Source organism: Xenopus laevis, chromosome 1L (assembly GCF_017654675.1).
Source record: "Xenopus laevis strain J_2021 chromosome 1L, Xenopus_laevis_v10.1, whole genome shotgun sequence".
NCBI lineage: Eukaryota > Metazoa > Chordata > Amphibia > Anura > Pipidae > Xenopus > Xenopus laevis.
In genome coordinates this window covers 40,403,624-40,429,615 of record NC_054371.1, presented here as the reverse complement: position 1 = coordinate 40,429,615, position 25,992 = coordinate 40,403,624, and the positions used below count along the sequence as shown (strand labels likewise).

Below are 25,992 nucleotides of genomic sequence, written 5' to 3'. Positions count from 1 at the left end.
TAGAAAAGACATCCTTTATTCATATTATAGTTTGACTGTACATAATTCTGTCTGGTTCCTATTTTTGTTTTTACTTTTGGGGCAATTGGTGAACATTCATCATATAAAGTTCCTCTGATTCACAATAGACCTAGAGGAGCAGTTTACAACTTAGAAGGACGCAATTAATGATTAAGTGATACCACGTGACATTCAAACACAATGATGAGACAGAAAACAGCGATTTATACAAATAATATTTATTGCCAATTTTTTGCAATACTTTCACAGTCCCTAATTCAAATAGGGTCTGTGGGATATAACTTTATCCATAAAGCAACAATGTCTAACTGCAGGGTTTTCACAGTATAAAACATATTTATAGAGAGAAATAGGACACAGTACAAAAATATATACTCTCCTAATCTGTTGTTTCAGGGGAACAGAACTGTACACACAAATTCTACAAAACATGGGCAAAGATTATTTACACTGTGTAATCTAATGGGGAAATGTAATAAAAGTCCAAAGGACAGCTAGATACTTCTGTATTCTTAAAACGGGGAAAGAAAAATTAATTTGCATTGTGCATAGTTTTCCACTTACGACTTTAGTTATACTGCTCCATAAAAGTCATAGGATAAACATTTGTACAGAATACAGTACATAATCCAAACATCATAAATGTATTTACAATTTACGATGGTTGTAATGCAAACAGCTGTGATTCTTGTCTGCATTCAATACCTTGGTTTGCCCAGTTAAGGCTTACGGTGCAACATAAACATCAAGCAGAATTCTGTTTCTGGAGGGTTTTAGGCTGCATATACTTGTAGGGTATCAGTGGTACAGGTAGGGGATACATTATCCAGAAAGCTCTGAATTACAGAAAGACCATTTCACATAGACTCCATTTTATCCAAATAATTACGATTTTTTTCCTCTGTAATAATAAAAAAATACCTTGTACTCGAGCCAAATTATCGGCCCGTGTGTTAGGCTATCTGATGGGCTTCCCCGATCGATATCATCTCGATCGGGCAGGGTAAAAAATATTGTCGGTTCGCGGCCGCATCTATGCATGTATGCGGTCGATCCGACTGACCGTTTCAAATGCATTCTGATCTGATCGTTGGGCCCTAGGGCTCACGATCGGATGAACTCTCTCACTGCATGGACTTCAATTAAGGACACATTTCATTCTGGATATGTTAAAAATATTCACATCTTTTATTAATTCATAGGTTAAAAGTTGTCAGCATTGGCACAGTTTACTTAACACACCACTGACGCGTTTCGTGCCCTTTCAGACACGCACTTCCTCAGATCGGATTAGCCTGATATCGCCCACTTCAATATGGGCATATCGGGGAGAGATCCGCTCGTTTGGCGACATCCGCCAAATGAGCGGATCTCTGCGTCTATGGCCACCTTTAGACAGTTGTTCATGCCTTGGCTCCTCTGCATCTTTCTGCCCTGCAGTCCCAAGCATAGAGAAGAGAACCTTTGTGAATAGCGTATTAACATATACAAAATACCATGTGCTTTGCCACTTTGTACTTGCGTTGCATCCATAACTAATGTTACAACTTTGCTTCCCAACACCTACACTTACCCACAACAGATAAATAGACATAAAAATTGGATACAATCATTTTCATCTTTATCAATGAATACATTTCTGATTGAAAACATGATCACATACTCTAAATATAAGCTGACCAATCCTAGACAGAAAATTGAAAATACAATAAGAGAAATACATTAGCAGAGCTGTCAGCTTTTGAGAAACGATCTCCGGGGGGAAAGGACGCCACCAAAAATTTCCAGGAAGCAACATCACGCGCATGCGCAGAGCCTCTCCTGAAGCCGCAGAAACTGCTGATGTCACTAAAGTAGTCTGCGCATGTGCACATCGGATTTTTGCCTGCACTCATCAGAAATCAGGAGGGAATGCGTGTAAAAGAAGGGAGACCTGGGGACACAGTGTTAAATCTTGTAACTCCTGATTTAATAGGGAAAGTTGACAGCTCTGCACAGGTCCGGACTGAGAATAAAAATAGGCCCTGGCATTTCAGGTACACAGAGGCCCAAACACCCCGCATAGAGGCCCAAACAGTCCACAGCAGCCCACTAAATACTGACTTTCTATGGGACCTTATAGCAGCCCCTCTGGCATTTGCCAGAACTCCCAGATTGCCAGTCCGGGCCTAACTGCATTAGTCATGTGTACATTTTATAGAGGTAGTTGGTTCCTAGTGCCTGGGATGCCCTGCTTAGCTCCTCACACAGGAGTACAAGCCATTTTAGGATATTTTCTAAACGGTTCCATTGGATCTATAAAGGTGGTGTTGGTGAGGTAATTCTGGCTTAATACCATGTGTTGCTTCAAGGATAAAACTTGCACTGACAGTCAGTTTCCTGTGGGGAATGCAATATCTGCTGCGCTCTTTATGGAAAGAGGAAGTCTATGGCACATAACGTGCACCCCCTGGAATTAACAACAACAACAAATATAGATCTATAAGCAGCCACAAACCAACATTATATAATATGAGAAAAGCGTGCGTCAGTGTAGGAGCTAATGCATGCCTTAACTATAAACACATATAGGGGTAATTAACAATTTCCCTGGATGAAACAAGCTCATTCTAAAAGTCTGGGGTCTGTCTGCGCTCTGCAAAGCAGCTCTGTCCTTAACTACCTGCCATAATTGGCGCCTATACTCCTTAACTTGAGTATCTGAATGTTATTTAAGTTAGGTACCACCCCACCCGCTGCTCATAAATACAGTGCAGCTGAATTAAGCAAGCCTGTATTTATGGAGGGGGTGTAGGTAACAATTTTTCAAAAACACGGACTTTGTACCCTGCCCTGCATGTAAAAAAATGACATCTGTACTGTATGTCTGATAATACAATCTGCAAACTTGCTTTGGGCACAACCACACTGAAAACCCCCCAAAAAACAAAAACAAGAAAATACCCCATGCTTACAAATATTTATACAGTACACAAGTGAAGTATGGGGGGATAATTTGTATTAAATAATAATGAAAGCTGCCATATTTGAACCTCACTAGAGGCATTATCCATAGACTGCAAACAGCACCATCATTTCATAACCACTAGAAGTGCTGTTTAATGTTGTCTAGGGAAAAGGTACAATATATGGCGGATTCCCTCATATATAAATGAGTAATTATACAAGGTAGAAGTGTTCTTTCCAAACATGAAGCTTCAATATGTGCTTTTGCTGTAGAAAAGGAAAAGTGAGATACATTCTGCTTATAAATAAGGTGTACTTTTCATTTGCTACTCGGTCATTGTAAAATATTTCCCCTAAATAAAAAAATAATTCCAAATAAAAAAATTCCATCCGTTAAATAAAAAAAATCTGTCTCTGTGTTTTACGTATTTACATTGCTTACAATCATTTTGGGTGCAAGCTGGCGGGTCTCACACTGCAATACTATATGTAGTAAAGCAATGATATCAACACTAATAAGGTTAAATACAGATCTCGGATGTTCCGTCTTGGAACAATGTATTTGTGTTAGTGATGCTGAGCTGTGTTCTCTTCCTCGTACCCCAATAAAGAATGTTCTGCGTTCCCAAGCAAACTGTGCTGATCCTCCTGCCCATTGGCCTGATTGAGCTTCTCTTTCTGCATGCTTGAGGTGATCTGGCTCCAGGTGATATTGGTGTTCTTGAAAGCATGCAGCAGGAAAATGCCTATGATGATGGTTAGGAATCCACTCAGGGTCCCGATCATATCACTGGCGTCCATGCTGTTCCACTCCTTAAACAGGATAACAGAACAGGTCACCACCATGGTGGTGAAAAACACGTAATAGATAGGCATCACGATGGACGTGTTGAACACATCCAGGGCTTTGTTCAGGTAATTGATCTGCGTCCCCACAGACACGACCAGGACCACCAACAAGATGTAGAAGAATGGGTCTTTGTAAACAGGTTTTCTTTCTATAAAGTCATGGATGGCGATCCCCAGGCCTTTCACTGATGATACAGAAAAAGCACCAATGATGGAGCAGATGGAGATGTAGACCAGAATGTTGGACTGACCCTTGCTAGGGGCAACGAAGAAAATGAGCAACAAAGCGACCACAACAACCAGACTGGCATATGTGATGAACCCTGTGGGGAAAAAAATAATAAATAAACACAGGGCAAAGCTCTTGCATTCTGAAATTAATTGGTAGTTAAATAAGACACCCGTGAAGCCACCTCCTGTGATCTCCTGACAGTCCTGATGTCAACCCATTCCATCCAAAGAGGACATGAATATCAATTTAAAGGCAATATAATTACTATTAAATAAAAGAATATACTGTGTCACAGGCACATGTCGAGGGTTTATACAAAAGGAGAGCAGATGGTGTAGTGGAAGGAGACCCAACTACTGCATAATATGCCAATAGTCTACAACATGGAACATTTCAGTTACACCTGTTACATATTCCAATCTCATGCTTTTCGTAGAGGCATCATTGGTTTGGGGGTGCCCTAATGATGGATTTGAATAATCAGCTTTCATATCTCTTTGCACTTAACATGCCACTTATAAAGCAATCAATCACCAATGAATGTTTTAATCAAGAAACGGACATGAACTCATTTTTTAATACGTGTTGGATAAACATACAATATGTTACATGGTGTCCCCTCTCTGAGGAAACCTGTGCCACATTATAACTCTGAATAAATAAGAGGTCCTCACACTCACTTGCGATGAACTCAAGAAAAAATGTATTGACAGCAACCAGTGGCTCAGAACAAAATTTGTGAAGAGCAAAATTTTGCAAATAAAAATTTGCAATGTAATATTTTTCGTAAGGCTTTTATTACATTGAGAATCTTAATTGTGCATTGCAAACCTTTAACACCTGCTCTGGACTTTCCTAAAATATTTTGTTGCAAAAAAAAAAAAAGGTTTGTGATTGCAAAATTTGATACATACACTGCGAATGTTTGCACAGACATGGTCGCTAACTCGTCTTTGCCTGTATTACATTCCCCTACTATTCTCTTAAAGGACCAGTAACATCAAAAATATTTATTTAAAAATTCATTAGTATACCGTAAAAAAACATCTTTATTAAGAAATAACTTCTCTTCAGAAAAGGTGGCACGGCAATGATCCATTGTGCGGCACTCAATTTCTCCTCCCTGGCTATCTCCTATAAGGAAGGCAGGGAGGAGAAATCAAGTGCCGCATGATTGATCGCCTTTTCTGAAGAGGAGTGAATGTGGAGTTTCGGTAAGTTATTTCTTAATAAAGGCTGTGCTATTTTAAAGTTTAATTAGTCTTGGTGGGGTTTTTTCGTGGTATACTAACAAATTTTTTTGATGTTACTCGTCCTTTAATAACACTCTTTGACAGCTCTGGTTTTCCCAGACCACTCAACGCCAGCCTCCTGCTTACTTTCCAGGCCCTCTTTGCCTATCAGGGTCACTGGTCCTTTTTGGCAGACTTTCAAGAGAGGGGTCTGCTTTACTTTACTTACTTTACCAGATTCATTAGGCACTACATACCCTAGTCCCTACACCTCTGGGTCCCTAACTGGGTGAGTACCTTAGGTGAGTACCTGGAGGACAATGGTCCCTCACTTCCTCTCCATTCGTCCTTCTACCCTGCCACTAATTCTGTCTACAGTGAGCTCCAGAAACTCTTCTCCTAACACTCTATCACCTAACTACTCCTATCTGTTTCCCATCTGAGATGCCTACCTCAGTCTCCCTGTCGTCATGTGCTAACTCTTTCTTCATCGACCAAAGAAGAAGTGGCTCACTATAGTCCCCGTTATATAGCCTCTTATATAGCCTCTCCTGGGGCTCAAAACAGTGCCACCAGGTGTCTGAAGCAAAATAACTAATTATATAACAACAATTATTTTCCCACTACTTTTTACTGTATGCCAATATTTTAGCTATTTATTGAATCATAACCCAGGTGACAAAGACAAATAAAATATCTATTCTTAATGTATTTTTGTTCGAAAATGATAAAAACTGTAGCTACGATCCTTTTATAAATCAATAATGGATTCAAACAGACCATTTTCTTGTCCTCTTTGTGCCTTGCTTCCTTTTGCCAAAATACACACACTTTATAAATAAACCTTTCATGCTACATTTAAACTGTTCCTGCTCCCTTGCACTCCCTATTCAGCCACACACTCAGAAAACATACTAAGCAGTATTTCAGTTTAATACTCTATGTGGTTTACCTTGGTTTCTTATATGTATTCCTATGGGAATAATGCATAGATATATTAATATGAGTCACTAAGTCTGTACAACAGTCAAGAAGTTTTGCTAAAAATTATGTAAAAAATAGAAACTGCATTTTCATGCTAGCAGGTACATAGTCCAAGGTCAATGCTGTTTTTTCGGAGAGAAGAGAGTTCAAGGTGTAGCATAGAAATATCTGATAAAAAACTGTTTGGGTTGAGATAAAGTGTGAGTAACTGCTGCTAAACCTACTGATGAATGGGACCTGTTTGAAACTATGGACAGTTTGAAGTTTAGTTAAAGGCATTGCAGACAGCTTCAAACTACTTCTGGCAAGTTTGGTTACATTTCTTATTTACAGTACATTTGTGTTATAATGCATTCTATTTTACTTTGAGTGCCCATCATATTGTGTCTATTTTGTATAACCTATAGTATAACCTGACCTGAGACAAAAGTGTTGGGATGGAAGACATAAGAGACCTTCAAAGGGCAACCCAAGAGCCCCCTATATAATTTCTCTTTCTTTTTCCCTTAGCTCTTCACCTTGAAACTTCTGCTGGCTATTGCAGTCACTACATGGCTTGATAGTAAAGGAAAAGTAGCACCAAAAAAAGTGTTAAAGTAATAAAAATATAATGAACTGTTGCCCTGCACTGCACAAGCCACTGTTTAGACATGGGGGCAGCCATTCACAGCTGAATAAAAGAAAAGGCACAGTTTACAAAGCAGATAACAGATAAGCTCTGTAGTATACAATTGGATTCTAAAGAGCTTATTTACTGTCTATCATGTGCTTAAATGGCTGTCCCTATGGCTACACAGTAGCTAAAGACCAAAAGCAGCATAGCAGGGTTTGCTGAAACCTACAGGACCAGTAACATTGCTGCAAAACCCCTTAGTAAAATTCAGAATGTTCCATGGTGTGTAGAGAAGGCAGGATCAGGAATATTCTCAGTACCTGTGAAGTTAAATACTTTGAATTCCCAGTGCTTTACTCGACTAACCTGGATCTCTTAACTTCATTTCCATGTCATGCAGAGAGGTGACTTCCTCTTCATTTGGAGCGTGGATCACCATCATTGTGGAGCCCAAAATACACAGCAGGCAACCCAGTTTCCCGTGCATGTTCAGCTTCTCATTAAGGAAATGTGATGACAGTACAGCACTGTTTGTAAAACAGAAAAGGAAATGTTCAAACTCCAAATCTTCCCTTAAAGGTTTTATAGGTGCCCTAGTATTTGTGGGGATGTGGGTAATAGTCGCACTCTAGCACTAAATGCTGAAAATGTCTAACCAAGGATCAAGCATCCAGTCACATTGCAGGTCATATTCTGGGAACATGAACAATGCTCATAGCTCGTATTTGTTAAAAGTTACCTATAGGTCATGTTGATCGTTTTTCACTGATAATTCTGCTTTTGTAAGTAATTGTCACTTGAAGGTCCTAAACCTGACTGTGTTGCCAACCTGACCGTCCCATCTCAGTCAGTTAAGGGGTTAATTAATACACTCCGAATGCAAAAATCTTGAAAAATTCGAAAAATATAAGTCAATGGCAGAAGTCCCAGCAATACCCCAAAGTTTTCAGAGTTTTCAGGCAAAAAGCATAAGAAATCTGAGTTTTCGGGTGAAATATCCGAAAAAATTGTAAAAATCTGATTTTTTTTCCGCAAACCAAATTTTCTGGAAAATGGAATAATGAATAAGCGTAAAAAAGCTGAGCGGTTTGTATCAGAGAATATTGAGATAAATTCGGACTTTGATAAATAACCTTCTTAGAGTTTCTAGTGCTAACCGACTACTGCTGCAGAAATATGGCTGCCCCCTCATAAAGGAACATGGGGGCAAGGAAGTCAAATACTTTTATGACAAAATTATAAAAAGTATGCAAAGACAGTAGTATGATGGATATATCTGGTGTCAGTATCTCTTTAAGGTAATGAAAATATGATGCACTGTTGGGCTGCACTGGTACAACTGGTGTGTTTGCTTTAGAAACTCTACACAAGCTGCTGTGTAGCCATAGGGGCAGCCATTCAGAGTTAAAAAAAGAAGAAAAGACACAGGATACACAGCAGATAACAGATAAGCTCTGTAATATACAATGGGATTCATCAGAACTTATATGTTATCTACTGTGTATCCTGTGCTTGAATGGCTGCCCCATGGCTACACAGCAGCTTGTTTATATATAAAATATAGTTGTGTTTCTATACTGTTGCCCCCAGTAAATTATATTGTCATTCCTTTAAATTGCTTTCATTTTTTGTTGTTTTTTTTCCTTTTATATATTTCAGATGTTAGTTACTGATGATTTAATATCATTAGTGCACTAGAAAGCAGGTCCTAATTATTTTTGACTCACACCCACATCCAATCTGACCAAACTTTTATATAAAACTATTTTAAAAGCAGACTCACCATACTAGTACACTGAGTGCACCAAGAGGAGTAACCATTGTCGCTGGAGCAAATGCATAGGCAGCAAAGTTGGCGGCTTCTCCCGCTCCCACTAAACAAAAGCAGATATAAAAACATTATATCAGAAGGAAAGGAAAAGTTTTAGACTCTGGGGCACAGCTCAAGGCATGGTTTAGTCTAAAACGTTGGAACAAATATGGGATCTGTTATCCCGAATTCTCGGGACCTGGGGATTTCCCTATAATGGATCTTTCCGTAATTTGGATCTTCATACCTTAAGTCTACTAGAAAAAAATATAAAAATTAAATAAACCAAATAGGCTGGTTTTGCTTCCAATGAGGATTAATTATATCTTAGTTGGGATCAAGTACAAGGTACTGTTTTATTATTACAGAAAAAAGGAAATCATTTTTAAAAGTTTGGATTATTTGGATAAAATGGAGCCTATGGGAGACAGCCATTCCGTAATTTGGAACATTCTGGATACCGGGTTTCTGGATAATGGATCCCATACCTGTATTATTAATACTCATTATTATGTTACCAGGTACAGTGTAGTGTTTGTACGCAAGTCTGCAATGTATGAGATGTCACAACAAGGAGTGTATAAGTTATTGGGCCCATAGATCCAATCAGAAGAAGTCTACACTAACATCTCCTCACTGGCCTTCAGACTGGGTTCCAGGAATATTTAGGATGACAGGTCATTCCCCCCTTCAGGCTGGGTTTCCCACTGCCTTTAGCTTCTCTAGGGCAGACTCATAGTTTGCGTACTCAAGGCGTATAAAGCCATTAAGCTTTGTTCCAGGAAACTTGGATTTTATGATTCAAACTGGTGAAGCACAGAATCCAGTATTCGGTTTAGGATTCAACTGAAACCCGGCATTTTTTTTGGCAAAATAGTATCTTAACCCATAAGTCACGTGACTGGAAAACTGAATGGTAAAGGTGTGGTTCACCTTTAAGTTAACTTTTACTATGTACTATAGAGTGATCAATTATAATCAACTTTTCAGTTGGTCTTCATTATTTCTATAGTTTCTGAATGATTTGCCTTCTTCTGATTCTTTCCAGCTCCACATGGGGGCCACTGACCCCATCAATAAAACAAAAACAAATGTATTGTTATTGTTACTTTTTATTACTCGTCTTTCTATTCAGGCCGCTCCTATTCATATTCCATTCTCTTATTCAAATTAATGCATGGTTGCTAGGGTCATTTGGACCCTAGCAATCAGACTGCTGAACTTGCACACTGGAAAGCTGTTGAATAAAAATAAAAATGAAAACCAATTTGTCTCAGAATATCGCGCTCTACATCATACTAAAAGTAAATTTAAAGGGGAATAATCCTTTTAAAATGTTTTGTATATAACTGGTGCAATTTTTATTTTTCTAGAATTTTAAAAGTATTTTTGGAGGATTTGGTAGTTGGTAAAGTAAAACGCTATCCATAGATATACTTGCCGCCATTAATTGATCTTATGCCTTCCACTGAGCGCCAATGTACTTCTTCAGTCTGCTCTAATGAATTTTGTGCAATTACTGGGAAGATGCAAGAGAGTCAAACAAAACTAGTAGCACACGCTAAAGTTAAGTACAATGAAATTATTTATTTAGCATAAAAGCATAGAAATCAACCCCCGTCCCGACAAAAAAAAGAAGGTCACAATGTGCTACTAGATAATGTTTGACTTTTGTTGGGGGCCTATGTCAGGTTAGGATTTTTGAGAATACGAACCTGGTGTTACACTATAGTGTTATATTGCAGTGGTTGGAGCTCTCCATCTGTCCTTGTTGCAACACTTTCTATAGTTAAGGTTATCACTGAGCAAGTGCATGTGACTGGGTATATATATGCCTATCATATCATTTATTTTATGACAGTACTGTGGGATTTTCCACTGTATAACAAGCCATAATGTAAGATTACAACAGTCCTGATGCTATTATATAGGAATTACATCACCTGATATATATATAGATAAGGGACACAGGGCCCCATCCATTTATCCTGTATTCTAAATAAATACACAGGGTTCAGTACTTGTGTTCAAGCTGTGGTGCGTGGATGGGAAATGGATGGACTGAGTGGTGGATGAATCCCAAATACTGCTGGGCATAATCTGGTCTGCCAGTGCTTCCCATTAGGGCATGTAATAGATAATACTTGGCAACCAAGGATCCCAGGGGCCACATTTCCTTATTCCAAAGAAGTGAACCAGTGCAATTTGGCCATCAAAGTACATGGAAGCTGCAATGCTCCTATAAACATTAAGCCTATGAATACTTGGGTTTATTTCCACATTCCATAAAAAGACAGGAGGGCTGACTAGCTAGGGATGGGGATAGATTGTGAGCTCCAATGGGGCAAGGTCTGATGTAAATGGCCAATACCCTCTGTAAAGTGCTCTGCAAATGTATTAGTGCTATATATAACTAAAGGATAAATACATTTACAATGTGAGACTTACTTGAGAGCAATCCTGCCCACCAGAGCCATTCCTTGAGGTATGAGAATCCACCTTGTCCTGCAAAACAACCAACATTATATTAAATTTATGAAAGATCTCTGTTATGATCTGGCCCTAGATGGTAAGATTTGCTTGTATTGACAGGCCTGTTTGGACATGGATTGGTGAGGGCATACATTCTGGAACCATATACACAGCAACAGGCTGAATAAAAGCGGTTCCAGCTCATACAACATTATACTGCATGACTATTAGATCTATCTATCTTTGAATTCATCTTCCACTTTCCCACTTTTTTATTTGGGGTCACTGACCCTGGCAGCTGAAAAAATCATTCCTATGTGAGGCTACCATTTTATCATTGCTGTTTCTTTTTATTACATTTTATGACCCTAACAACCAGATAGCTGATGAAATGCGAAACTGGAGATATTTTGAACAAAATGGTAAATAATTTAAAAAAACCCATAAATAAATAAACAAATAAATAAATGATTACAAAATGCAAATGTACCCCTTTACCCACAAACAATACATTTTATAAAGGAAGTGAATATGCAATTTAAACTTACCAGCTCTGGTGCTCCCTTTATCCGCCAGCCGTAAAAGACCCTTCTTTTTCATGATAAAACTTGAGCCAATGAAAAGGCTGGAACTTATCGCCAGTATAAGGCCTATGTAGAGATTATACTTGGCTCCTAAAGTCTTTGCAACACTTAAATCTGTTCCGTTGGAGGATTCTCTTGTGTCTCTTGGAAATGGCATGTAGGATAACGGGTCCTGGGAAATGTTCAAGATCTGGCACCATGCTTGGGAAATGTTTGGAGGACACATTAACGATATAACAGCTCCTAGAAGGAATAATGAAGACATATAATAAACAACCCATAAAAGTCTATAGTAGTATACTATGCGGCAGTATTTGTGTTTCATCAATATATTAAAGACCAATACCTGTATTATTTACTGTACATCATTCTACTAAACTAGTATAACTGGAAAATATGAAAATATCATTTAATTGGTGCTGGTATTATAAATTAGCTAATGACCATGGATGGCATGTATCATGTTCAGCTTTTTTCGTATTTGGTTCCAAGTGCATCCAGTTTTATCTGCCTCTGTCCATTTTTGCCATTAAATTGTCATCAAGTCTGAGTAAGTTCAGGTCGGAATCATGACACTGTATGAGTAAAAGGACTGTTAACTTGTGCAAAGCTAACTCCATGGACATCAACTTTATTATGGATTGGGCCTGTAGTTTTATTTAGATTAAAGGCTTATACAGGTCGATGCTTGAAGTGTGAGGTGCTGCTGCAATTTTACACCTAAAAGGTTGCTCCAATAGTCAGGATGCATTCTTGATTTGTTACATAAAAAATGTTGGATCAGCTCTTAGCGCAAACAGAGAAAACAAAAAGCAGAAACAAAAATATGGTGTAGTATTTTAGTTTTTTTCTGAAGCACCCTGTGCTGGAAGTAAAAAAGTCACTAGTGTGATACTCTGATTCAAGCACAGGGTGCTTCCGAAAAAACATAAAATACTACACCATATTTTTGTTTCTGCTTTTTGTTTTTTCCGTTTGCTTTAGGCGCTGATCCAACATTTTAATGCAACATTTTTTATGTGACATTTGTATGCAGCTCAGAGACTGAAAAGGAACGGCAGGAGAAAACTATTCTAAAGGACTATTCCTAATTCTTATTGTTTTATTGCTTTCTTGATTCACCTTCTAGCTCCTGTAGATTTTCCAGATGAATGCCTCACCTTTACCATACCATGACACTATGCCATGCTTCTTTAGCTAACAGAAAGACAAAGGCCATGCAATTTTGTAAAGGAGCTTAGCAAACTTGAACCTGCTCCACATGAAGTTTGGTGACAATTTTATTCATTATTTTGGCAGGTCTAAGACCAGTCCTGTTCTATAATTTATAAATAAAACAGCATGATGCCTTTCCAACATATCTCAATGATCACAAATGATATCTCTTTAAACACAGCAATGAAATAAAACTATCTTTACAAGTACATGATTCCATACATACAGAATGTTCCTCTTCCTAACCCTCTCCCCAGTGATATACATTACATTATATATACATTAGAGCTCAAGGAAGGAATAGGGACAAAATAGGAGAAAAGTTTGTATTGCCAAGGTGGCACCAGATCAGCAGGAGGCCCCAGATCAATAGAGGAGGGCTGGACCTTTGCCCTGACAGCTGCAATTAAGCAAAGTACCTCATTAGTGATAATGTGCAATTTTACATTTTACCATGGCCCAAGTAGGTAACAGCCCAGGTCATGTCTTCTTTACCTTATCCTAAAACCGGTACCTTGTATAGCCAACCGCAAACAAATTCTACCTGTTCTTATCCCCAAAAGAATATCTATTGGGAATTCCAAAATAAAAAATATCTGTCACGATCTACTGATTTATATCTTTCTGTCTTTCTGAGCATTTGTAGGATAACCATACTCATCTGCAGTAAATCCTCAGTGGTGCTCAGAGACACAAGAAAACAAGATAAACCGCCACACGGAAATTGTACACAGTGAAAGGAAAATAGGCAAATTTGACCCTTTTTAACGCCTCTCTCTTTCAACTGACTAAACTGAAGAAGGTTTCAAGGGAAAAATGGGCTTTAAGGTTTAGTAAATATTGCTTCTGTTGAGGGATACAGAAAACTAGATGATTTATTACCAGTTTTTCTAGATTCATAGCAACTGGCCGGGGCAGTTATCTGACACCTGGACCTGAGTTCTGTCCTGAAATACTTGTCGCCTGTGTGTGTTTGTCTTTCCTCCAGGCAATATCTCTCATTTTCTTAGATAAATTAACAAGTATAATCTGTGCTCTGAATATCATGCAAAGCATGTAGCCTTCATACTTCATATGTATGTGAAAAACAACACAGGAATTACAGCTGGGCCTCCTGCACACCCAGAGGGGTCTAGAATGCACAGTGTAATTTCATTGTATGAAGTGAAACTGTTCTTCTCACAAATGTCAAATGAATGTCCATTGTAACTGATGTGAGGTGGGATCTTTACTATATTAGTACTGAGTTACTATGTTAGTGATCACTCTGCCCTTGCAGATAAATGCTCTACTTACATAAATGTTAATTGTATCTGCAAATGTGGGTAGCTGAGCAATGCAGTCACAACTGCTCTGCATTCCGAAATGCTTTGTTTCCATGTCAAAACTGTTTATACTGCATTCTTTCCTTCCGGAGTCAAGGAGTTAAATACAGACCTTGAGGGCACACCCAAGGTTCCAGTTAGAAGTTGTTACATACAATTTTTTTTTACCTAATGATGTGTGTATAATTTGTGTATTATAGTGCTAAAATACTGATCTCTAATGGAGGTAGGGCCTGACCTTAATTTCAAATGGGAAACGAGGAATACACTTGATGGTAGATAGAACAGTTAGGGGGTTAATTACTAAACTCCGAATGCAAAAATCCCAACAAATTTGTGATTTTTTAAAATAAAATCTGGCTTTTAAAAAAATCACGAATTTTTTGGAATTTGTTAAACCACGAGGATGGAAACTCTCAGACCTGTCGAGGTTGCATATAAGTCAATGGGAGAAGTCCCAATGATTTTTTGATGTGCTCTGGGTTTCGTGCAATACCCCGAAGTTTTCGAGTGAAAAAATCGTGAAGATCTGATTTTTTCCTCATAGCAAATTTTAAGGAATATATAATAATAAATAAGTGTAAAAACCCAGAGCGGATTTGATCATAGTTTGTAGCAGAAAATGTTGAGATAAAATCGGACTTTGATCAATAACCCCCTTAATGTGATGGACTTTTGCCAAAGTAGCAGTTGCTATAGAGAAGTGGTCCCCAACCAGTGGCTCGTGAACAACATGTTGCTCACCAACCCCTTGGATGTTGCTCCCAGTGGTCTCAAAGAAGTTTGGTTTGGTGGCAAGTATTGGTTGCATAAAAAAAAAACAAGTTTATGACCAATCACACTGCCAGTCCACATAAAGCAACTACATAGCCAATCATATGCTTTATTTGGCACCCCCTGATGAACTTTTTTCATGCCTGTGTTGCTCCCCAAATCTTTTTACATATGAATGTGACTCATGGGTAAAAAAGGTTGGGGACCCCTGCTATAGAGGATCACAAGTCTTCATCTTGAATGGCCAGAGTGCCATATCTTTCTAACAACCTAATCAAAGAATATTAAACTATGAAACGGTAGTTGCTGTCTGGCAACATAATAAATTCTGCCTTGTGACTGACTGAAAAAGATACATAGGTGAACGAGGTACAATTAACCTTTCTAACACAAAAGAAAGACATTAGCATGTGACTGCTGAGTCCAAGGGCACCTCCAGGTAAGCAAACACTTCAAACCCTGGGAGAGAGAGAGACCAACATGACCTTGCCCAGCATCTAGCCCCTCACCAGGGCTTTGCCATATTTCACTGAGAAGGCTACACTTGTTATAGGTAAGGTTTGTATCATTTATTTATTGTATTTTTATCTTGAAATGCCAAACAAAACAAGGAACTCTCCCTCTGCTTCTTCAAGACTAAGCTCAATCCTTTCTCTTGAGACACTGAAATATGAAATGAATTACAATCATTACTTGACTGAAAACCCTGTTGCCAGTGGGAAACAAAAGACAAGAGCCAAGGGTAGAACTCTTCACAACACTGCAACCCTTGTATTAACACAGGAGTCTAGAACTTTGAAGGCTTACTAAGCCTGATGATTAGGAATTTCTAAACCCATAACGGGCCGGTTCACCTTCTTTTGACTCTTTCCAGCTTTCGCATGGGGGTAACTGATCCCATCTAAAAAAACAAATGCTCTGTAAGACTACAAATTTATTGTTATTGCTACATTTTATGACTCATCTTTCTATTCAGGCCTCTCCTACTCTTATTCCAGTCTCTTATTTAAATCAATGCCCGTTTGCTAGGGTAATTCTGACCCTAGCAGCCAGATTGCAGAAACAGAAAACTGAATAACAAGCTAAATAACTGAAAAACCACAAATAATTATAATGAAAACCGATTCCAAATTGTCTCAGGATATCACTCTCTACATCATACTAAAAGTTAAATCAAAGGTGAACAATCCCTTTAAAAATGATTGTCTAATGAGAGTCTTTATCTGTCATTGAGAATAACACTGAATTACTAGGCTTTCCTAGGTCTTTTCCATTACTACTCTGCACCATCTGCAATGGCCGTGCCAATATTAAAGCACACCCTGGCTAGAAGAATGCGATATAGCTTATGATGCTGCAATGTATATTTATATAGTATAAGCTATGGGAGTTAAAAAAAACTCCATTACTTCGAAATTCGACCCTTGATAAATCTGCCCCAAAAGTTAATTTAAAGATGAATAACCCATTTAATAAATATCAAAGACTGAAACTGAAACCACTTTCACTTTCCAACTTCCTGTCCAAATGCATGGTTCTGCCAAGTCACGGTTTGAGGAAGAGAGTGTATTAAAACAAATGTGTTGCTTGGATTCTCTTAAACATGATAATGTCTGAGCAATTTTTTTCTCACATTGTGTAAGGTTTCCATAGATTTTTATGGTCAAGCAACTGAAGTATTCTCACATTCCCTCCTGTTCCCTGGGTCAGACTCTTACAACTTCGAGCGACTTCGGAATATGAATCGTTCCGAGTGCCATCCCGCCAGCAATTCGCATTTAGGCAGGCGACGCAGTTCGGGGAGATTAGTCTCCCCGAAGAAGAGGAGATTTGTCACCGGGCGACTAATCTCCCCGAATCTGCCTGTGTGCCCTGACCCTTAAACAATGATGAGTCAGTTTCCCCTTCAGGTCTGTTACTCAGCTTGCTTCTGCTGCATTGCTTCAAGAGTCAGAACCAGTATTGAAAAGAATAAAAAGGGGCACTGAGATGCTGATTTTAATAGCAATTCCATTTACAAATAACTATAAAGCCACTAATCTTGTTTTTATTTACTTATATTGGAATGTCGCAATGACAAAACAAATGTAGTTTACACCTAGAGGGCTACATTTTTTGGCACTGAGATCTCTCCATTTTTAATTATGAAAGTAAAGGTTTTTACAATAAAAACATTGGTGGACGTATATTGAAATACTTTGCAGTCAAAGGGGAATTATGGTTCATATAAGTGATTATCATCTCATATAATCATTGTGGTTTGGCTAATTATAGATGTAATTTCCCTTTAAAATATTGACGTTGGCACCCTCCCCTCCACAATGTAATCACTGCTTTGTTATTGAATGTTACCTTGACTCACTCTGATACTATTTTGATCCCACATTCCTGTGACAGCAGTTGTGGTGACACTGAAAGGGTTAGCTTTGGTTACCTGGTGTGATGTCAACTTAGCGAGCGGATTCCTGTCTAGCGAGTTCTGCCTGATCTCTGTGCCGCACAAAGTAGGTGTGTTTGGCGACTTACAGTGACACGACCAGATTCTATGCAGATCAGAAGCCTCATAGACTCAGTGCCTCAGTTACTGGAATACTGCCTTGCCTGAGGTCACAGGGAACAGTTCTGAGATACAAGGCTTTCCAGTGCCTGTAATATTCACTAACAGAACGGCAAGGCAGACATTTTCCACTGAGTAATGTGAATGGCACAAGTTAACATGCCTCTCCCATAGAAAAGAAACCTTATCTAAAAGGGAAAGCAGCTGCCTCTTGATCTTGGAGATAGGTCCCTATCACTGGGCATTAACAGTCCTTTCTCTGTTCTGTCCTGCGGGTGTATGCTAACATATGCTATACTCACTATACTATACTAAGGAGTTCCATGATCATATAAACAAGGCCAAGGCCCTGTGTCTAAAGGTGGCCATAGACGCAAAGATTTGCTCGTTTGGCAACATCGCCAAACGAGCGGATCTTTCCCCGATATGCCATTAATGAGCATGGCAATATCGGGGGTAATCTGATTGTTCGGCCGTATGGCCGATAGATCCAATTACGACGTGCCGTGGGCTCCGGCAGGATCAGTCAGGTCAAAATCAAACCTGACCGATCGACCAAACGAGGATCTCAGCCGGACGAAAGATGTCGGCACAGGCCACACACGATCCGAAAATCGTACGAATCCTCAATTCGTACGATGGGATCTGTGTGTGATAGGATTTTATTGCATCATATTAAAATATCAAAATAACTAGGTAAGTAGTGCTGGGCGAATTTCACAGATTTGCTTCGCCAAAAAATTAGTGGATTTCCCGCAAAATTCGTGAAACGGTGAAAAATTCACAAAAAATCATGCAATTCGAAAGTTTTCACTTACAAATCAAGCAATTCGAATGTCTTCACTAAAATCGAGCAATGCGAAAGTTTTCACTAAAAAAATCGAGCAATTCGAACATTTTCACTTAAAAATCTAGCAATTCGAGCGTTTTCACAATAAAAACGAGCAATTCGAAAGCTTTCCCTTAAAAATCGTGAAAATCGCAAATTTATTCTCCGCAAAATGAGGAAATTCGCTGTGAATTTGTGCCTGGCAAATTTATTTGCCCATTACTATAGGTAAGCATGAAAAGAGTTAGGCTCCATGTGGGGTTGTTTTGATATTTTAATTTGATGCAATAAAATATTTTTTTATCCAAAATCGTGCATATAGAAATTTTTTGAATATCCTGTGTATAAGGCGGCAGCTTTACGGGGAGGCCCTCAGTTGCCTATATAATTAATACAATTATTTTTTTTGTAATAAAAATGAAACAAAAGAAATCCCCAGCCGTTACCAGTGACTTGATGTGTAAATCCATTAGTGGAGACGGGGGAGTGAAGGGGGCAGCAGGCGCACTGTAGCGTGTTGCAGACAAAAGTGACATCACACGTAACAGGAAGTGATGTCAAATGCAGCTGATGTCACTTCTGCATGCTGGGGGCTCAATTAGGTCTGGCACTAGAACTAAATACAGTGCTGCATATAAAGACACAAAGCAAAAGCTGCATGCTTTCATACAGGCACTGGAATTCCGAGGTGACTTCTAGCAGCCTCATATTTTACAACAAAGGGTGCATTATTACTATAATAAACATAAGCTTCAGTGAGTTATGTGACACAAATTACACCACTAAGCGCTGATTATAACGGATGACATCACTAAGCAATGTTTGCATAATAAATAAGTACCCCCTCTTGTAAAATATAAGGATATTATAAGTTACCGAGGAGTTCCACTACCATATAAAAACACAAGGCCGAACCCTGCTGACTTTTCACAAGGCCGAATCCCTGCTGACTTTTCCCTGGGAGCCAACACACCCTCCAGTCTAGCAGTTTTGGGAAAGAGACTCAGCATCAAATGTATTCACCACATTGTTCAAACATAATGTATGTTGCAGCAGAGAGCTGCAAGGTGGGCGTTACCTTGCAGCAGAGAGCAAGAGCTCACTTTCATTATAGTGAACTACATCTTCCAGCATCTTCCTATTGTATAGGGTTTTCTAAGGATGCTGATGTTTTATGGCAGCCTAAAACAATCCACAATTGGGCTTTCGTTTTTTTTAGTAGTTTTTTTCATAATTTTCCTTTACGATGGAGCTGTCAGTTTGGGATTTAAAGGAGTATCTGGTTGGTAGTATCAAACACATCCTAAAGACCTAGGCTTTTTGGTTGCTAGGGTCCCATAACCTAACAACCCCCATAGCTTTTAAACTGTATGCTGAGAACCCAGAATGATACTGCATTCTACGTACATTCATTTATGTTATTATATGTCATTATAATGAACTGAATCAATACTAGACAACCGCCTTCAAAATAATCATTAGCAGCTGCTGCAGAAGCTCTTGAAAAGTATTTTGCTTAAGGCTGGTTTATTTCTGTCTGCTGAGAAGCCCAGAATGATGCCGCATTCTACATACACTCATTTACTGTCTGTTATTATATGTCATTATAAGGAACTGAATCTATACTAGACAACCACCTTCAAAGTAATCCATAGCATCTGCTGCAGAAGCTCTTGAAAAGTGGATCTTTTGGTATTTTGCTTTAGGCTGGTTTATTCAAGAGACTTTAAGATGCTCTTTGGAAAGTTTGTGTATGTCTTGCTAGACAAGATAGCCATCTAGATACTCTGTATGCTTCTAAGGATAGTAACATTACTATATTGTATTGGGTGATAAGCTTACTTCTTGCTACTGGCTAAAATTGAATAATATAAAGTAATAATATAAGTGTACGTGATTTCGAAAACATTTAACTCATTGGTGTGCTGAATAATAAGAATGATATGGCGAATATTGTCTGTCATATTGCTCCACGTTGTGCAACTTTCCATCAGCTTCTTACAGATCACACTGTGAATCACCTGGCCTCACCCTGCCTATATCTAAGCTGTGTTACACATTATGCGCATTATGTCAAAGTTTCTTAATAGTGTAACCTGCACCACTCCCACAGCCATTACCCCCCCTGCACCTAGCTACATCTATACCTTTCTTACAACCTTTCATACATCTGCTAAACACTGTAGCACCTACATCACTCCTGCTACAGAACTCCACTGTCAGTCAGTTATCCTTCTCCAATAATGCCCTGTACCTCTCTTATATTTACTCTTCTACAGTAACTTAAAGCTCTCCATCCACTAAACTTTCCTACAATCAGGCCCGGATTTGTGGCGAGGCCACGTAGACCCGGGCTTAGGGCAGCAAAAAATTAGGGGCGGCATGCTGCCCAGCCGCATTATGGGAACCTGTACAGCCCCATTCAATAGTGCCGGTTGCCGGCGCTTATGCACAGATGCGCGTGCGCTCGCGGTGCGTGGGGGGAGTGTGGGCTAGGACCATGTGCCCGTCCGATCGGACCACTCGACCTAGGGGCGCCTGCCGAGAAATCCGGGCTTGCCTACAGTCACCTCCACCTCACCAATACTCTATTGTATAGCACTGCCCTGTAGTAGCCACCTGTACCATTGTATCATGGCCACCTGCACTCCTTTGTGTAGTAACTGTAGGTACTTTTCTTTTTCTGTCTCTTTAAGTGTGACTGGTAACTGTACAAAGCAGTGCAGGCAGCTGTAGGAAAGAGACAGGTGACCACTACAGGGCAGGGTGCTACGTGTAGTGTAGTGTGGCACAGGGGAGATGGAGGTGACTGTATGAAAGGTGCAGGGGGTGGAGGGCTTTACATACAGAAGAAGAGTGACTATAACAGAGGTACAATTCTGTGTAAGAGAGAGAGATATAGTACAGATTCTCACACCATACAAAACTCCTATCCCTGCTCTCTAGGCTGAGAGAAACCGTGTAAATGACAGTCTGCGTCACTGGTTTGAGGGTGTTGCTGCACCATGGGTACAGACTCTGACTTCCACAAGGGAACATTACACTTAGAATGGAATGTCCCTAGGGGGACACACCATAGCACCCTGCTGTACCTGCTGCTACCTGGTTACTAACGGAGTAAGACATCTAACAATCTAACAATCACTCTAACAACTGCATTCTATTTAACCCATGGGTGTCAAGACAAGCTTACTGATTTATAGGGGGGAGGGGGTGCAGAAAAAGGTATTTACTTTATCCTGTAAGTCAGGGGTGTCCAAAAGGTAAATCAGGATCTAACAGTAGACCTTTAGCTGGTGATCAGTACATCTCAAGATACTCTCAAGCTTGTCTATATCTACCTTCTGTTAAATTCAGATATTTATTCTGTTCTGGTTACATAAGCAATAGTTAATATTAATAAATGATTATTATTATAATAATAATACAATAATATCATAATAATAATACATAATAAATAATACAATTCTTAAGTATAGCAATATAACTTTACCCATAAATCAATATAATATTTAAGCAATACAAAATGCTGTTATGGATGTAGCACATAATGGAACAACATCACTAAAAGTAGACCCCTCATTAGTAAAGTCCTGCTCTAAGTATCCCAGTGACCCCTTGGGAAGAAATGTGTAATTGTGCAACAATAATTAAAAATAACTACTCATCAGCCATATCCAACCTGCCCCTTGTTGCTGTTGTTACAATAGAAATCTAAGCACCTGACTATCATTACCTGCTGCTGCTGGGAGCTGTAGTTCTAGGCATCTAAAGGGCCCCACAGGTAGATATTCCTGCTAAATTCTGGATTAAGGGATAACGTTTCTAAGACTTTTTCCCTTCCCAGGCAAGATCCCTGTTGTTATACAGTATGATAGAGTTGTAACTCACCTGTATGGCAGAGGCTTCCTGCTGGCAAAACAAGTACAGGCTGCGCTTCCATGTTACTGCCCAGCACAGGTACAGTATCAGTCCGGCAGCGCCCAGTGCTAGTGTGTGAGCTCCGTGCAGCCCCGCCCCTTTCTCTCCTGTCATTGAAAGGTAACGCCCACCTGTAGTTTCGGCAGTGGGGAGGGCGTAGCTGGTTGGTAGATATCACAGGTAGATGTGGGGGTAGGCGGCGCCACTGCCACATCTGATTTTGTCACTTTTACTGGTTTTCTAGTTTTTATTCCGTTCATTATCAATCACAAATAAGTGTCTGTAGAATGCGGCACACCTATTGGATTCTCAGCAGACACAAATCCTTTAAAAGCTATGGGGTTGCTCAGGTGTGTGACCCTAGCAACCAGAAAGCATTCCTTTTTATTTTTCACTGTAACTTTTAATCAAATGCCTGGTTTCCAGGGTCTGGGAATCTATAAAGCAGATACCCCCCTTTAAAAACTTGACACCACTAGTAAAAGAAAAAAAAAAATCAACATTTTTATACAATGGCTTTAGGCTGCCTTTAAACTCCCAGTATCACCAGAAAACTATCAGAATATTCTTGGAGATTCATTGTAATTCACTGTAATAAACTTTTTGGTGTTTTAAAAGGGGGTTGCCCGGCCTTTAAAATAACTTTTAGTATAAGAGAGTCATATTCTGAGAGATTTTGTAATTGATTTGAATTTTTTTATTATTTGTGGTTTTTCAGTTATTTAGCTGCTCGTTTGCAATTTCAGCAATCTGGTTACTAGGGTCCAAACTACCCTAGCAACCATCTATTGATTTGAACGAGAGACTCGCATATAAATAGGAGAGGACCTGAATAGAAAAATGAGTAATAAAAACTATCAATAATAATGTATTTGTGGCCTTACAGAGCATTCGTTTCGTTTTTAGATGGGGTCAGCGACCCCCATTTGGAAGCTGGAAAGATTTAGAAGATGAAGGCAATAATTAAAAAAAACTACTAAAAATAAAAAATGAAGACCAATTGAAAAGTTGCTTAGAATGGGCCATTCTGTTTCAATATTTTTATTGACAGAAATAAAAAAGAAGATTGTGCAACAGACAGATCAAAAGAATTGACATCCCCTCTGTGTATTTACAATCAAATATCGGAAGCATAATACAGCGAGACGATGGTACAAATAAAAAAACAAAAGGATTTGCATAGGTCAAACGGCTGTCTATCAGTGTTCGTTGATAGAATGGGCCATTCTATAACATACTTAAAGGGCTGGTTCACCTTTAAGTTAACTTTTAGTATGTTGTATAATGACCCATTCTAAGCAACTTTTCAATTGGGTTTCATCATTTATTTTCTATCGTTTTTTTGAATGATTTGCCTTCTTCCTCAGACTCTTTCCAGCTTTCAAATGGAGGTCGCTGACCCTATCTAAAAACAAATGCTCTGTAAGGCTACAAATTTATTGTTATTGCTGTTTTTTGTTACACGTCTTTCTGTTCAAGCCTCTCCTATTCATGTTCCAGTCTCTTATCCAAACCAATGCCTGGTTGCTAGGGTAATTCGAACCCTAGCAACCAGATTGCTGAAATTGCAAACTGGAGAGCTGCTGAATAAAAAGCTAAATAATTCAAAAAAACAAATAATAAAAAATGAAAACCAATTGCAAATTGCCATGGAATATCACTCTCTACATCAAACTAAAAGTTCATTTAAAGGTGAACAACCCCTTTAATGCGTACATTGCTGCCATCGTGTTTCATTTCCAGGCCAGGGAAAGTCACCATAGGTCTAATTTCAACTCAAGCCATATAAACTGGGCCTGCGGTGGCCTCTCTCAGGTTGTGGGGTCCTCTCTGCCTCACCATAAAATCCTGACCCACAGTTACATTTACATATTCCTATGGCCAGGAATCAGTTTGTTGGGGTTAATTAACAGTGTGCTAAATTGCACCAGTGCAGTTGCCCATAGCAACTAGTTGTTGATCAGTTGCTATGAGCAGCTGCAATGCTATAAAATACTAAGTAATGGAACCCATTTGGCTAGTCATTAGGGTTACTACCTTGCAGGTAAAAAATATGCTACATGCCAAGTTTAATAATAGGGCAAAGGATTAATTATATATTAGTCGGGATCAAGTACAAGCTACTGTTTTATTATTACAGAGAAAAAGGAAATCATTTTTAAAAATGTTAATTATTTGTTTAAAATTGAGTCTATGGGAGATGACTATTGTGTGATTCGGAGCTTTCTGGATAATGGGGTTATGGATAACGGATCCCATACCTGTACTATCTGTCACCTTTATTGGTTTACACCATTTTCATGACTTCATATACCAAGTCCCCAGACAAATATGCTTTGTGCTCCGTGCCCTGCTTCACTCATAATTAGTAACCATTATTGTTGTGATGCTAGTGTGTGCTGTAATAAGCACAGATCGCTGTGATAATTAACATGTAAAACTGCCACCTATCGGTTACCATGTGGCTTTGATTCCTAATTAGTCCCCTTGCTCTCTTTTTGGTCCAGAAACCTTTAAGCTTGACTTCAGCATCTGTTCAGTAACAAGGCCCTCTGCGTTCCTCAGAATTGTTTTCCAGGAACAGAATACAAACAGCTTCTTGTACTGTACTGGGTTCCTTCTATCTACATGACTTCTGATTTGCACTGTATTTCCCAGTGGTGGTGAAGTATGTGTTCCAGTAAATGAATATGAAATGTCTATCCTTCCCAGGAACAGGTCCAGAACATCCTCTAGATGAACTAGAGGAAAGAGATTACACTTTTTAGATACAGCATTTATATTAGGGCTTTCCATGCAGATGCCCAATTGCCAAGTGAAGCTCATCAAGGGATTTTAACGTCAACTCAAAGGATCCACTATTGTATAATATTAGAATTTCATTCTTAACAAAACACATGCATGTGGTACATTAGACAACAGTTTATTACTGACAAGAGTACATGCATTGTTTTCAGTGATTTCTTCTCAAAATCACTCATCAAACTTTGCTTGGAATGCAAAATTGGGGTCCAATCAGCAAATTAGTTATTGGTGCATCTGCTTTGGAGGTGCTTAGATTTGCTGCACTTTTAGCCCCAGACAAGGTAAGAGGCACAGTAGCAGTAAAAAAAGGAACTATTTTTTTCATTTACAAATGTTCAAGATGCCCTTTACAAGATCACTACCAGATTCAGTGGTCCATTCAGAAACTCAATGTGAGGAAACCCCTTTGGCACTCTGGGGCCCAATTAAAGAAAGAAATATGCCTCTGCCTCAATTTTACTTATTGACATATTCTTTATAGGTTTCTGGCATTATGAGAGCTTCAGAAACTTGAGCCCCCTTACCTCCATAAGCTGCTCTGCATGACGGGCTTCTCATAAAATATTTTCTCAACTCTCCACTAGGGATGCACCAAATCCACTATTTTGGATTCGGCCGAACCCGGAATCCTTTGCGAAAGATTTGTCCGAATACCGAACCGAATCCGAATCCTAATTTACATATGCAAAAAACATTTTTTACTTCCTTGATTTGTGACAAAAAGTCACACGATTTCCCTCTCCGCCCCTAATTTGTATATGCAAATTAGGATTCGGATTCTGTTTGGCCAGGCAGAAGGATTTGGCCGAATCCTGCTGAAAAA

General features: G+C 39.1%; 1 protein-coding gene across 1 annotated transcript; it reads right to left on the bottom strand.

Moving 5' to 3' along the window:
- Positions 1–223: 223 nt before the first annotated feature.
- On the bottom strand, positions 224–22,462 carry nipal1.L (NIPA-like domain containing 1 L homeolog). The gene is made up of 6 exons (XM_018229648.2): positions 22,335–22,462; positions 11,708–11,986; positions 11,136–11,192; positions 8,661–8,751; positions 7,244–7,404; positions 224–4,139 (listed from the first exon to the last, which is right to left on the bottom strand). The coding sequence occupies exons 1-6, from the start codon at positions 22,384–22,386 to the stop codon at positions 3,535–3,537; spliced, it is 1,245 nt and encodes a 414-aa protein (XP_018085137.1). The 5' UTR covers positions 22,387–22,462; the 3' UTR covers positions 224–3,534.
- Between the last annotated feature and the right edge of the window lie 3,530 nt (positions 22,463–25,992).